Source organism: Lepisosteus platostomus, chromosome 14, assembly GCF_059453375.1.
Source record: "Lepisosteus platostomus isolate fLepPlt1 chromosome 14, fLepPlt1.hap1, whole genome shotgun sequence".
NCBI classification, from domain to species: Eukaryota; Metazoa; Chordata; class Actinopteri; order Semionotiformes; family Lepisosteidae; genus Lepisosteus; species Lepisosteus platostomus.
The window spans coordinates 17,020,655-17,032,839 of NC_142624.1; the positions used below are offsets into that span (position 1 = coordinate 17,020,655).

At 38.1% G+C, this 12,185-nt stretch overlaps 1 protein-coding gene across 2 annotated transcripts in view; it reads left to right on the plus strand.

Moving 5' to 3' along the window:
- The window catches only part of trpm2 (transient receptor potential cation channel, subfamily M, member 2), an 85,724-nt gene that overhangs the window by 45,075 nt on the left and 28,464 nt on the right, over positions 1–12,185 (plus strand). For both annotated transcript variants that reach the window (XM_088607254.1, XM_088607253.1), the window contains 7 exons: positions 874–1,000; positions 4,692–4,837; positions 5,705–5,817; positions 6,434–6,538; positions 7,127–7,352; positions 8,803–8,921; positions 9,339–9,471. In XM_088607254.1, the coding sequence (XP_088463380.1) occupies positions 874–1,000; positions 4,692–4,837; positions 5,705–5,817; positions 6,434–6,538; positions 7,127–7,352; positions 8,803–8,921; positions 9,339–9,471 (969 nt within the window). The remainder of the gene's footprint in view (positions 1–873; positions 1,001–4,691; positions 4,838–5,704; positions 5,818–6,433; positions 6,539–7,126; positions 7,353–8,802; positions 8,922–9,338; positions 9,472–12,185) is intronic.

Consider the following 12,185-nt stretch of genomic DNA (forward strand, 5'->3'; position numbering starts at 1 on the left):
GGTGTATTTTTCTCAAATTAACCTAGAACAGCCCTTAAATACTTTTCTGTTATCTATCATGCTTTCCTGTGCTTACAAAATCATGCAAATTCTCCTACCTCCCTAGTTGCTAGAGATAACCTCTTTTAATACAATTGGTCACTTAGGTTCGTAGCAAGCATCCCTATTCAATGGTATATACAAAGTAGCTCTTGTGTCCACTCAAGTATTTTATTAAATTAAAAAATATGAAAACCCATCCCAATTTTTCAGCGCACACAACAAATTTCCAGGGTAATCTGGCATACCACCTGGGGGCACTCCGCGTACTAACAGTGGTATGCGTACCACAGTTTGAGAACAACTGAACTTCTTAAATCTTGAACAGTGAATACTAAGAGTGAACCTGATACAAACATTTAAAATTTTCAAAGGCATTGATAAAGTCAACCCAGAGGACTTTTTCAAAGAATTAGCAGTGAACAAAAAAATAAGTGTAAGTCTGTTAAAAGTGGAACAGGAACCAAAGGGCACAAGTGGAAACTGTGTGGATGTGCTTTTAAGATCAAGAATAGGAGGCACCTATTTACTAAAAGGGTTGTAGGAGTATGTAATAAGCTATGTAGCTATGTGGTTGAAGCCAATACTTTGCTTCATTCAAGAAGTGGCTAGTTGAGATCCTTGGGTGAAATGGCCACCTCTCATTTGTAACTTTTCTTATGATCTGATTTCGTTCAAGAATGAGATCCTTGAATTAATAGAAAAAATAGATGGGCTGAATGTCTTCCTTCCATTAGTAACTTTTCTTATGTTTTTACACGAATATGCCTCTTCAAGACAGTTTGTGTTGAAAATGTTTCCTTCCCACACTAACCATTGGCTGTATGCTTTCAGTGCAGAGACAACATAGCTGCAGCCCTCGCCGCTAGTAAGATCCTAAAGATACTAGCAGAAGAAGAGGAAGGAGACGAGTCAGATGAAATGAAGAAACTAGCGGATTATTATGAGCACCAAGCAATTGGTAGTATTTCATTTTGAACACTTCTTTATAGTAGACTACAAATGAATGAAAATGAATGGTAAAATAGGTGTCGTGGATGGTGACCTAAAATAATAATATAGCAAAGTGGCTTCTCAAAGTGTACAGTGTACGGTAAGAAAAAAGCACACAATGAGAGGAGATAGCAGAATTATGCAATTAAAATAAGGGTTTAGAATACAGTAGGAAAGCAAAGGGGCAGACACAGAACCAGTTAAATTAAATCCCATCTAAAAAAGAAGGTTTTGAGTAATGAAGGTGCTCAGGGAAGGTAACTCTCATAGCAAGAGAAGGCTCTGTAATCCAAAGTATGTAGATGGGTTTGGGAGTAGACAGGAGACCAGACTTAGATGAACAAAGGTTTAAAGATGGGAAGTACGACCAGAGTAATTCAGACAGGTACTGAGATACAATGTGTTACAATTCGTACCTAATGTGAACACAATCATTATAATCATGATGACAATCACACATCCTTAAACAAGAAGCTATAATACGTAATTGATTCCACTGCTTAAAACTTAAAGTAAGCTAATGATAGTTTAGGTATAGCATGACAATTGTGCGACTGCATGATTGTCACATAAAGTACATGATAATGTACTATCTCATAATTACGACATAACACATGATTTTTTTCCCTTGATGGCAGCCATGCACTGTAATTTTCTTATTCGTATAATAAAACAAAAAAGTTCATAACATATATAAACAGTTCTGATAATACATCAATTATGTATTTAAATCAATAGTTAGTATAGTAACATCAGGAACAGTGAATCTTTTCGAGTAATTCACTTTCCCCAAAGTTGCTAACTGAGGGAAGTGGATAACTGTTTATAGCTGTTCATAAAATGGCTGTCCACAGATGCAGATGTAATGATGCACTGTTCAATTGCAGACTGTCTTTCCTAGAGCCTCCCCCCTCGATTGCTGGTCCAGTCAAAGCATCTTTCTTGCCCTGATCAAGGGCCATCTAAATCAGGGGTGTCAAACTCATTTTTAAGGAGGGCCAAACTAAAAACATTTAATCATTTCGCGGGCCACTCATGCAGAGATAAATACTGATTAGAATTTTATTATATATTTTTCCACATATGCTAGTGAATGTAGCCTATACAAACAAAATATTGCTTCAGTATTCCTCTGTTTAATAATACAGTTGAGCATTTCATAAAAGAAAATGTATTCAAGATTAAACATTTAGGTAATTTTTGGCAATATAACTATATTGCACAAAATGATTTGAAATAAATACATGAATTGAAATAAATAAAAACAAACACAAATAAGGATAGGTCTACATCACAAACTGTTAGCCTACTGTTGCTTTGCCAAGCCAGAAACATGAGCTCTTTTCTTTGATGCAAGAGAGTCTAATCTGGGCATAAAATCCTGAATGGCAATAAATGGCAAGTTAATATGCAATAAATTCGATCGCTTTCTCTGAAAGCTGCTCTTGTAGATTGTCAGCATTCTCGTCCACTCGAGTAGCCATCACATTTCTCGTGAGACTGATGTTTGCAAAAGCAGACCCTGTCTCTGGACACACTACTTCACTGACTTTTAACAGGCACCGCTTTAGAAAACCACCCTTGCATAATGGTCTCCCTGATTTAGCTATTTCTTCAGCCGTGATAAAACTCGTCTTCACCACAGTTCCGTTTCTGAGGGGAGGGGAGGATGCTAATACTCAGTTGTTGTGTGATGCGATTGGAGCTAAGGGCTCATGGGAATTGGAGTTCCTGCTGTCGCGGGACTCATACAATAGACCGGGAAAAGTCTTGCAAGGGCCGGATTAAAGCGGCTTGCAGGCTGTGAGTTTGACACGTGCTCTAAACACAGACTCTGGGCAATTACTACACCATTCAGGGGTAACGTGGGATTGCATTGATTGGCCAATTACACCCAATTTTTAACAAAGATTCACCCCTGTCTTCTTGGGTGTTACTGGCCAATCGATGCAACTTAACATCCATACAGCCCTTGACTCCTTGTGCCCAAACATCCATCCTTCTCACTCTGTCATACTAGCACAAGAACTTCATTGACCCCAGTTACCAAAACCCTGTGTCCAGCCTCACTGTTCTCCAAAAACAACTCCATTTATGTACAGTACCTCCTTCTGCCACAGTAAAATACCGGTTTAGCCCTAAGCTTCCTCTTGAATCCTGAAAACTGACCTGAACAATGTAGTGCCTTATGCTGCCCCACTCTACCTAGTTTTCTCCAAGTCCAGCATCAGGTTGGGGGTATGTGACTGACTACCCAAAAACACTGTACTATCAGAACAGGAACAAAATAAGTGTAGGAAACCAAAAACAGTGCAAGCTTTCTGCTTTTCTTTTAAAACAGCAGGCCAGAACAAAACTCAATCAACAATAAGTACATCATCCAGGTTATACACTATAAGCCCCACCCCTGATGGACAGGTTTACCTCCATTTTAAGGGGTCGGTCAACAGACTAATGTTATAATGGACACAATGTGGTGGAACAGACAGACACAAGACAACATTGTGGATCTGCAACATGTAACCCACAACAAAATACGACAATTCGCATAATACAAAAATAACATAGCAATAGATTCTACAAAAATAACTATATACAAATGTCCTATGACAGGCCACAAGTCCATGCCCTTCGTCATGGGGGAGCAAGACATCAGAGCTTTCATCTACTGCTCTGTATTGTGTCTCTGGGGTCCATATTCTCTCCTGAGGTCCAATACTGCACTCTTTGTCCCCCTCAAATCCGTTCAAATTTTGAAGCCCCCTAGCCAAAGCTCAGGTCTTCTCCTTGTGGGGGTGGAAGTGTCCCTTTGCTGTCTTGGGTGTAGGTAGAGCTAATCCATTGGGGCTCATTGATCACCTGTCTGTATGAATATGGTCAGGTGTAATCATGTCTTCTTTGTCTGAGGCCCAGTTAGATGTGTCTCACAATCCTGAATATCATCTCTGAACTGTGTAGTGATTAACAAGTGTCTGCACAAAGAAGAGCTTTGATCAATGGGAGGAAACTAAAAGAACAAAGTGAGAAATGCAAAAGCCCTTAGGGAAGCAGTGGTCATTCAATGCAAACTTGAATTGCTTGACACCTTTTGTGTGATACCCAAATTTTGTTTCTCTGTGACATAAGCTTTGTCATAAACATAGCTTTAGCTTAAAGATCTGATTTGACTTAATCAGCTTTATGCACAACAGTTCTTTTTACAATGTGCACATAATGTACATTAGAACAAGTAAAGGTTTATTCCATGCTGAAAAGAGAAGAAACATTTCAGCTGTGGAGCCTTTGTCAGGTGTGTGTACTGTACACTGTACTGTAATGTAGAACTGTACATTAAGCTAGCAAGTGATTAAATAAGGAACATGGCCACTTTTGGTTTATTTTACCATTTAAAAAAAAACAATGTATGTTTAATACATTATTATTTCAGAGTGATTTCCATAAAACAATGCCAAAATCTGAGTTTTCAGGTTTTGATTTCAACACGTTTGATGTTATCAGGTGAAAATAACATTGTTGCAAATTGGTAAGCCTTTTGTTAATCTTTGGGAAATCATGCCTAACCTGTACAGACCTCCTTTGCCATATCCTCAGGACTCTACAAAGATTATGTAAACATCTTCTAAGACAGTCTGGTTAATGTTTGCGAACCCATACTGCAGGTGTGTTCACGGAGTGCTATGGCAGAGATGAGCTCCGAGCCCAGAAGCTACTCACCCGCTTGTCGAAGTCTTGGGGCCGGACCACTTGTCTGCGCCTGGCCCTGGAGGCAGACAACAAGAGCTTTGTGGCTCAAACAGGTGTCCAGGTAGGAGCTACAGTACCTGCGTTTTTAGCTGCTATAAAGAAAAGAGTAATGCATAGTAATGCAACAATCCTTAAATTTTGAGGTAATCTGTCCCAATCTGTGTGCTAGTTTCTTCATCATGTAGTTGATCATTCAGTTTTAATTCTACAGAGCTCTTTTATGGTGAGCTAAATCACAAGAAGCTTTACCATAAGCCACTTGGAGGAAAACGTGCTATATGTACAGTATATACTGTAATAATATACATTGTGAGTGATATCACATTACTTTATGCAGAACAGGGAACTTGGTGCCAACTTGAACCTAGATAAACATATTTTTATAAATTACTGGGAATATTAGCCCTGAAATCATCCTGATTTTATATCGTAATTATATTGTATGACATTACAACTGCAATTGATTAACCACCACATAAAAAAAACTGAAAAGTAAACAATCACCACATATACTTTGCGTGTCACTGTAGACCTGAAATACACTTAAATATAAATTAATATATTTGATTATGTTTTCAGAATTAATTTTAAAATATTACATTTAAAAAAATATTTTGGACAGTTTATTAACTGTAATTTATAAATTAAATACATTTCTCTTCTCTTTGTGGGCATAAAGTTATGTGCCTAAATTGAAATGTCAACCCACTCTGCTGTCACAAATCATAAAGTCAGCACTCAATGTCAGATATGTACTGGAATATACTGTAAGCATGAAGTCTCTCTAAAAACAAAAGATCTGGGCTTGTAATTTGCAGTTGGCAAATTAGTGGGCCAGATCAGCTGTGCTGTGTTAGATGCCTGTTTTAAAGAGCAGTGAAGAGAGAGTTGGTTCTTGGTAGCGTAATGTGAATCTCTTCTCATCCAGGCCTTCCTGACCACCATCTGGTGGGGGGAGCTTACAGTGGACACAAAGCTGTGGAGGGTGTTGCTGTGCATGCTGTTCTTCCCGCTCATCTACACTGGTCTCGTCACATTCAGGTTCCTGTGAATGCCGTCGATGTCATATTTACGGTTGTTCTTTAGTGTGTCTTCAGACAAATACTGTTATTTCTATCTATTTAAATAATAATATTGTAATGCCACTAAGGCTTTTTGAAGTCCTCAACTAGCCACTTAAATATTGAAGCAAAATTAAATTGATTTGCCTGAACTATGAACCCAGAAAAATATAGTACAGCAGACTTATAAGTAAATACTGCATTGTCATGTCATATTAAAACAAATGTAGAGTTTCAGAGTGGCAATATAGTGCATCAGGAAAACTATTGTCATAAGCCTAACTTTATTATGTAAAATCATTATAGTCATACTGTAATTTTCCTTGGTTTAGTCCTTGTGCTTGAGTTTAAGAGTGTTTATTACTTAAGGGTTTATACAACTTATAGTGTTTACTAAGGTGTTTTATACAGTCAGCCTGTGCCTACCACCAACACTAGAAAGACCTGCAACACCAATCTTATTGATTTACAAAAGTTAACCGAAGGGGAATTTAAACCTAAAAATGGGTACATAACAAAAGGTTTAATCTGGCAAATCAGTGACATGTGGAAAAGTTTTTTCTGATGCACCCTACAGCACGTTTTTTCACCAACAGACGTGATGAAGAAATCCAGAAGGAGATACAGAGAAACAAAGAGATTGACGGTCTAGAAACCATGGCTTTTGGACATCCTGAGACAAAGCTGTGGACAAACTTCCGGTAACCATTTTAACTTTCTTAGTGTTTGGTGAATAAATTAGTTCAGGAAGAAACTAGCCAAAAAAGAGGTATTACCTTTTGACACTACCGCAAACCAATAGTGCTGATAACCACATGTCCTGAATGCTGTATACTCATAGGGTGGTCTCTGGATTCTATTTTACATAATAATGATATCATATTTTTCTATAATGTATGTGTATAATTTTATTTCTTTTTTTCATGTGGTCATTTGCTAGGATTGTACAAAACATTTACAATGATTTTTAGAAAATGAAAAGCAAATTTAGATCTTTTCTTTTAAATTGACAAACATTTCTGTCACAATTCGTTACTGCTTTATAACAGTATATTCTAATAATGCATAATGTATTCATAAATCATTGTATTGTTGTTTCAGCTTTTTTTCTTCCTTAATGCTACTGTAACAACAGTTAGAAGATTACCCTACTGCCAAGTATTGTGTGTAAATTCTGATTGGAGGAATTTTTTAAGGTCTTCCTGCTAGAAATGGATACATCACGGGTAGAACAAATGGATTGTGTGAGCTTTCCCTTGTGACTGTGAACTCTGCTCTTTTCATCACAGCAGGCGCCAGGAACAGGTGATCCTGGTGCCTTTGAGCTTCATCAGACGCTTTAAGAACTTCTTCACCTCCCCAGTGGTCACTTTCTACTGGAATGTTGTGTCATACTTTGGTTTCCTTTGGCTCTTTGCCTATGTTCTGATGATGGACTTTCAGGTCAGCCCCTCATGGACAGAGATCCTACTGTATGTCTGGCTGGCCTCACTGTTGTTTGAGGAGATCCGACAGGTGAGCTGGATTCAGCACATGCTAAAACAACACATAAACAATGTTCACGTGGGCTCTTTCTAGCAAGCTTTTTTGGGAAGAAGTTCTACTTTCACTGGAATTAATACCAGGGAAAAAGATTCTACAAAAAAACAACAACAACAGAGAGTCTTGAAAATTTAACATGAATGCATAAGCTAACAGTGTAGTTCAGGTTATTTATAATACCCCAAGCAACTAACTGATGAAAATAAGTCAGTTTAACATGTTCAAAAACAAAACAATAATGAGGCAAAACAATGAAATTGTTAGAATAATATTCCTTGTTTTTTATGTATTCTACAATAATATATAGTTTGTAGACACTATTCTGTTATTTCCAATTTGTGTTATCTTATCATCTTAAGATATTATCATTAATATCATCTCATCATTATCTTATCTTATCATCCCAGGGCATTTCTCGAAAAGAGTAGGAGTGTAACCCCGGCATCCTGGCCAAATTTCCCATTGGCCCTTACCAATCATGGCCTCCTAATAATCCCCCTCTATGAATTGGCTACATTACTCTGCTCTCCTCCCCACTGATAACTGATGTGTGGTGAGCGTTCTGGCGCTCTATGGCTGCCGTCGCATCATCCAGGTGGATGCTGCACGTTGGTGGTGGTGGAGGGAAGTCCCCATTACCTGTAAAGCGCTTTGAGTGGAGTGTCCAGAAAAGAGCAAAATAAGTGTAAGCAATTATTATTATTATCTACAGGGGGAAATGAAGAGAGTAGTGCTGCCACTATTGCGACTAACAGTTCTAAATAAAGTTTATCTCCTTTAAAAGCCAGTTCTTTCAACTGGTAAAACTGTTGTGTGCCTTCACCTTCTCCCAAGAACCAATAATGATACTGTAGTACTTTACATATTATACTTTACATCGATGTTCAATGTGAAAAGAAACATGAGTTGAGATGAGTGGCATGTTCTGGAGGTTGGAAGCATATTGTCTGCATCTCTCCTGTGCCAATAGAATGGTTGTATCAGAGAGATAGTTAATTTTTGGCAATTCTAAATTGGGAGGACATAAAATAAAAATGCATATTGATTTTAGCTTTTAAAACATACAATTTCATATTGATATTATTATAGTGCAGAGTCTAACTATAAATAGTGGTTTATGAAACTGTATGAAATGTTGATGCTGAGCTACTGATCCTTTCCTAATTACGGAATAAAAGTCAAATTCGAATAACCGCTTTAGCAAAAATGCACCAAACGTGTCACTGATTTATTCAAATACCTCACGCTAGTTATAATTGTAAAGTTTAAACATTGAAGCTGGATAAGCTCTACAAAAAAGGCTAATACAATTTGAGTTCAAATAAAAAATAAGCCTGCAAATACATTCGGCCACTTACATGGTTTCTGTGGTACACTGGCTATGTATTTGTTAATTTGTCTTGTTTTGTATTTGTTTGGACAGCTGTTTCATGATCCAGATGGTTTTGGAGTACAAAAGAAGGCACAGATGTATTTCAATGACACGTGGAATAAGGTTGACATGCTGTCCATTTTCATTTTTATAGCAGGACTAGCATGCAGGTTTGTCTATATGGTTTTTTTCCATGAAATAAAACTGGAAGAATTACACTATGCATGGTGCCTTTTGTAATACATGTTTCAGAACAATGTTCCAGGTGAACCAATGACTGTAAAAATTATAAAAGAGTGGGGCAGAACTGGTTTATCTCTGAAAATATACAATTTTAGGTTATTCAGATTTTATGGCACTGAGATTAAAACTCTTTCTTTTAAGCAAGTATATTGATAAAGCTTAACATGAAACTGAAGTTTTATACAGTATCTTTTTGGTGAATCCATCACCCTATGTTGTTGGTGACATACAGTAATATCAGTCACCATGGCATTTCGTGTAACATCTCAATTTGAGAGATGAACGTGCACCTGAACTCAAACATGTGTGTCAAAGTAATTTAAATTCTGGTACATTTTTTTCAGGTTGACCACGACAGCCTTTTATGATGGAAGAATTATACTCTGCTTTGGTTTTATCATTTTTTGCCTGAGACTAATGGCCATCTTTGCAGTTAGCAAGACCCTGGGCCCGAAGATCATCATAGTCAAGCGAATGGTACAGACAACAAAAACACAGCCAAGCAACCTGCTGACTAGCATTTATTAAGTTTATTTTAATTTCTGTTTAAAACTTTAGTGTTGTTAATTTCAGATTTTGTATTCATCTCTGTTGATTTCCACTGCCATTACACTGTAAGAAAACCGGTTCAGGGACGCCAAATATGTAATCATAGTGGCTCTCTGAAGGCACCAGTTCTGTAGGGTTTGGGCATTTACTGAGACAATTATTAATTGTAGCAGTAAATCACAAAGTTGATTCTTTTGATGGCTTTAGAATCCAACCATGCGACATAACTCAAACAACGCACACGCACAGGTACTAATACACGAGGATACATTTATTAATACATAGAATATGCATGTAAACCTAACAGATCTTATCGAGAGGGTTATCAGAATACAAAAGATATATATTCAATCAGTTACAAAGAGTTACATATATCAAGAGGACATACGTTCAGTATATCATTCATTAAGACCGTTTCATAAATGAACTTGGTTATAACTTCTACATTAGATACTCGAAACAAGTACATAACTCTTAGGAATTAAATTGATATCAACTGGTTGGGATAACAATTGAATTCTCGAGCTGTAATGCATTGAAGTTGAATACTCATCCAATCTCTGGGGATTCAGATCTCCTGCGGGCACAAAGAAACAGTTGCAGGCTTGTTGCTGTCCAATCCGCGCTCTCTGGCTCCGTGCCAGGCTGTGCTGTGCGGCTTGCGACGGTGCGCTGCTGATGCTCACTGTTGGCTTTAACTAGCAAAGTTTGTGCACAGGAGAAAAGATGACTGTGGGTCCCAGCAAGTCAGGAAGAGGACCGGTTCGTTCCTGATGAAGAGCTAGTTCTGAATAGTGATTCAGCTGTCCACAGTTCCGACCTGTTCACGAGGCCTGCTGCTGGTTACTCTCTGGCAACCTCCACTCTAGACTCTTAGAACAAAGGAAGGTTCTGGCACTCGGACACACTGGCCGTTCCGTGGTTGTCCGGGCTGAGTCTCAGGATGGTCAGGAGGCGCTCTGCGAGAATGTCCTGCCCTTGGGAGCCTTCTGCTCCTGGGCCGTCCTGCCCTGGAATTCTCCTTTGAATTCCCTTTAGAACAGTCCACAGAATCCTCTCCAGAATCTTACTGAATCTCTCTGAATCTCCCTGAATCTCTCAGGCTCTCTGTGTTGCCTGTTTTTACCTGGAGGAACTTCAGCTCATTGATTGGCTGAAAGTTCCATGGGCATCAGAGTCCCACGTGGGTTACTAGGCCCTACCAGTCCCTGATTGGTTGATCAAGGTGAGATATGAGTCACTTAGTCCTGACACTTAGTAATGCAGTCCAGATGTCCAACTGGCACTCCCTAGACAGATAGGCGCCAATGGATGACCATTGATCATGATAGCCAGGCTTAGCTAAGTGCATCCCCCTTTGGGAGCTGTCCTTATCAAAAGAAAACATCTTGCATGAATAGTTTCTCTGTGGCTGCACCACAGAGATGAACAGAGAAATGGGGCCTCATTTGGGAAGGCTCAGAACACTTAATTCTTTCTTATTAATAAGCCTCGCCGCTACAACACTGTCCATATTAAAATGTGCAAGACTAAAATTTCAATCTTAATAATACACCTTTTCTGGTCCTAAATAGTAATTAAAACACATACATTACTCACTAAAGGTTTGGTATTATTTTATAGTTCAATTATTACACATATTTTTTACCTTCATAATACTGCTACAGCTCCAGCTATGAAAGTGTCTGTTGAGGTGTCTGGGGATCTAGAAGCAATGGCCATGTTCTAATTTCTAATTACTATAAAGAGTAATATACATAAAAGAATAACCTTTAGTCCAGTTTTATGAGGTTTGATGAATGTGAATGTGAATATTTGCAGTTTTTGAGGTTTCAAATTGAGTAAAAGCAATATACGGAGGACATGGTGTTTACTCAGCTGTCTTGTTAAAAAGATGGATATAGAAACAGACAAAGGAACTAAAGACACAGAAGGAGAAAGGAAATTCTAGTTGTTTTTGAAGTATTTGTTAAGTGGATACTAAGAGACTGTGAAAACGTCACACTTTCGATACCTTAGTCTGGAATCAAACAGAGTAAAGACCTGTGAGGCAGAAGTACAGTACTAACCACCACACCATGTCAATATCCATATTATTCCTTACCAGAATACTGGAGAATGATATATTCCATGGGAGATACCCAACCATTCTGAAGTATTAGTGTTGTGGTTGTGTCCCATAGCTTGTTCTTGATAGCTATTATGTAGTAGCAGGTTGGGCGTTTTGCTCACTGTCCTGTGCTGTTGCAAAGAAAACGAATTCAAATGACAACACAAGAGATAGTCTTAAGGGTTTTCAAACAAAGGTTGGCAACAAAACATCAACAAGAAGCATAATTCAGACTACAAAAGGTTACTGAACCACTGTCTCCATCTCAGACTCTGGCAACTGTTTTTGACTCTGTTGTTGAGAGCCCCTGTGCAGCAGGTTTAATATGATATGTCACCACTATCACCAATTTATAACCTGGAACAATTTGAATGTGATTTGGTATATAAAGCAGACAGTTTGTTAAATTAAGTAATTTAGAAATTCTCTAGATCCAAAATGAGAGGAAGCTTCAATGGCCAGAGTTCTCTTAATCGAAGGGATTTCTTCCTTCATATATCAGGAATTCCAGGTATTCCTAATCTCTAGAAAC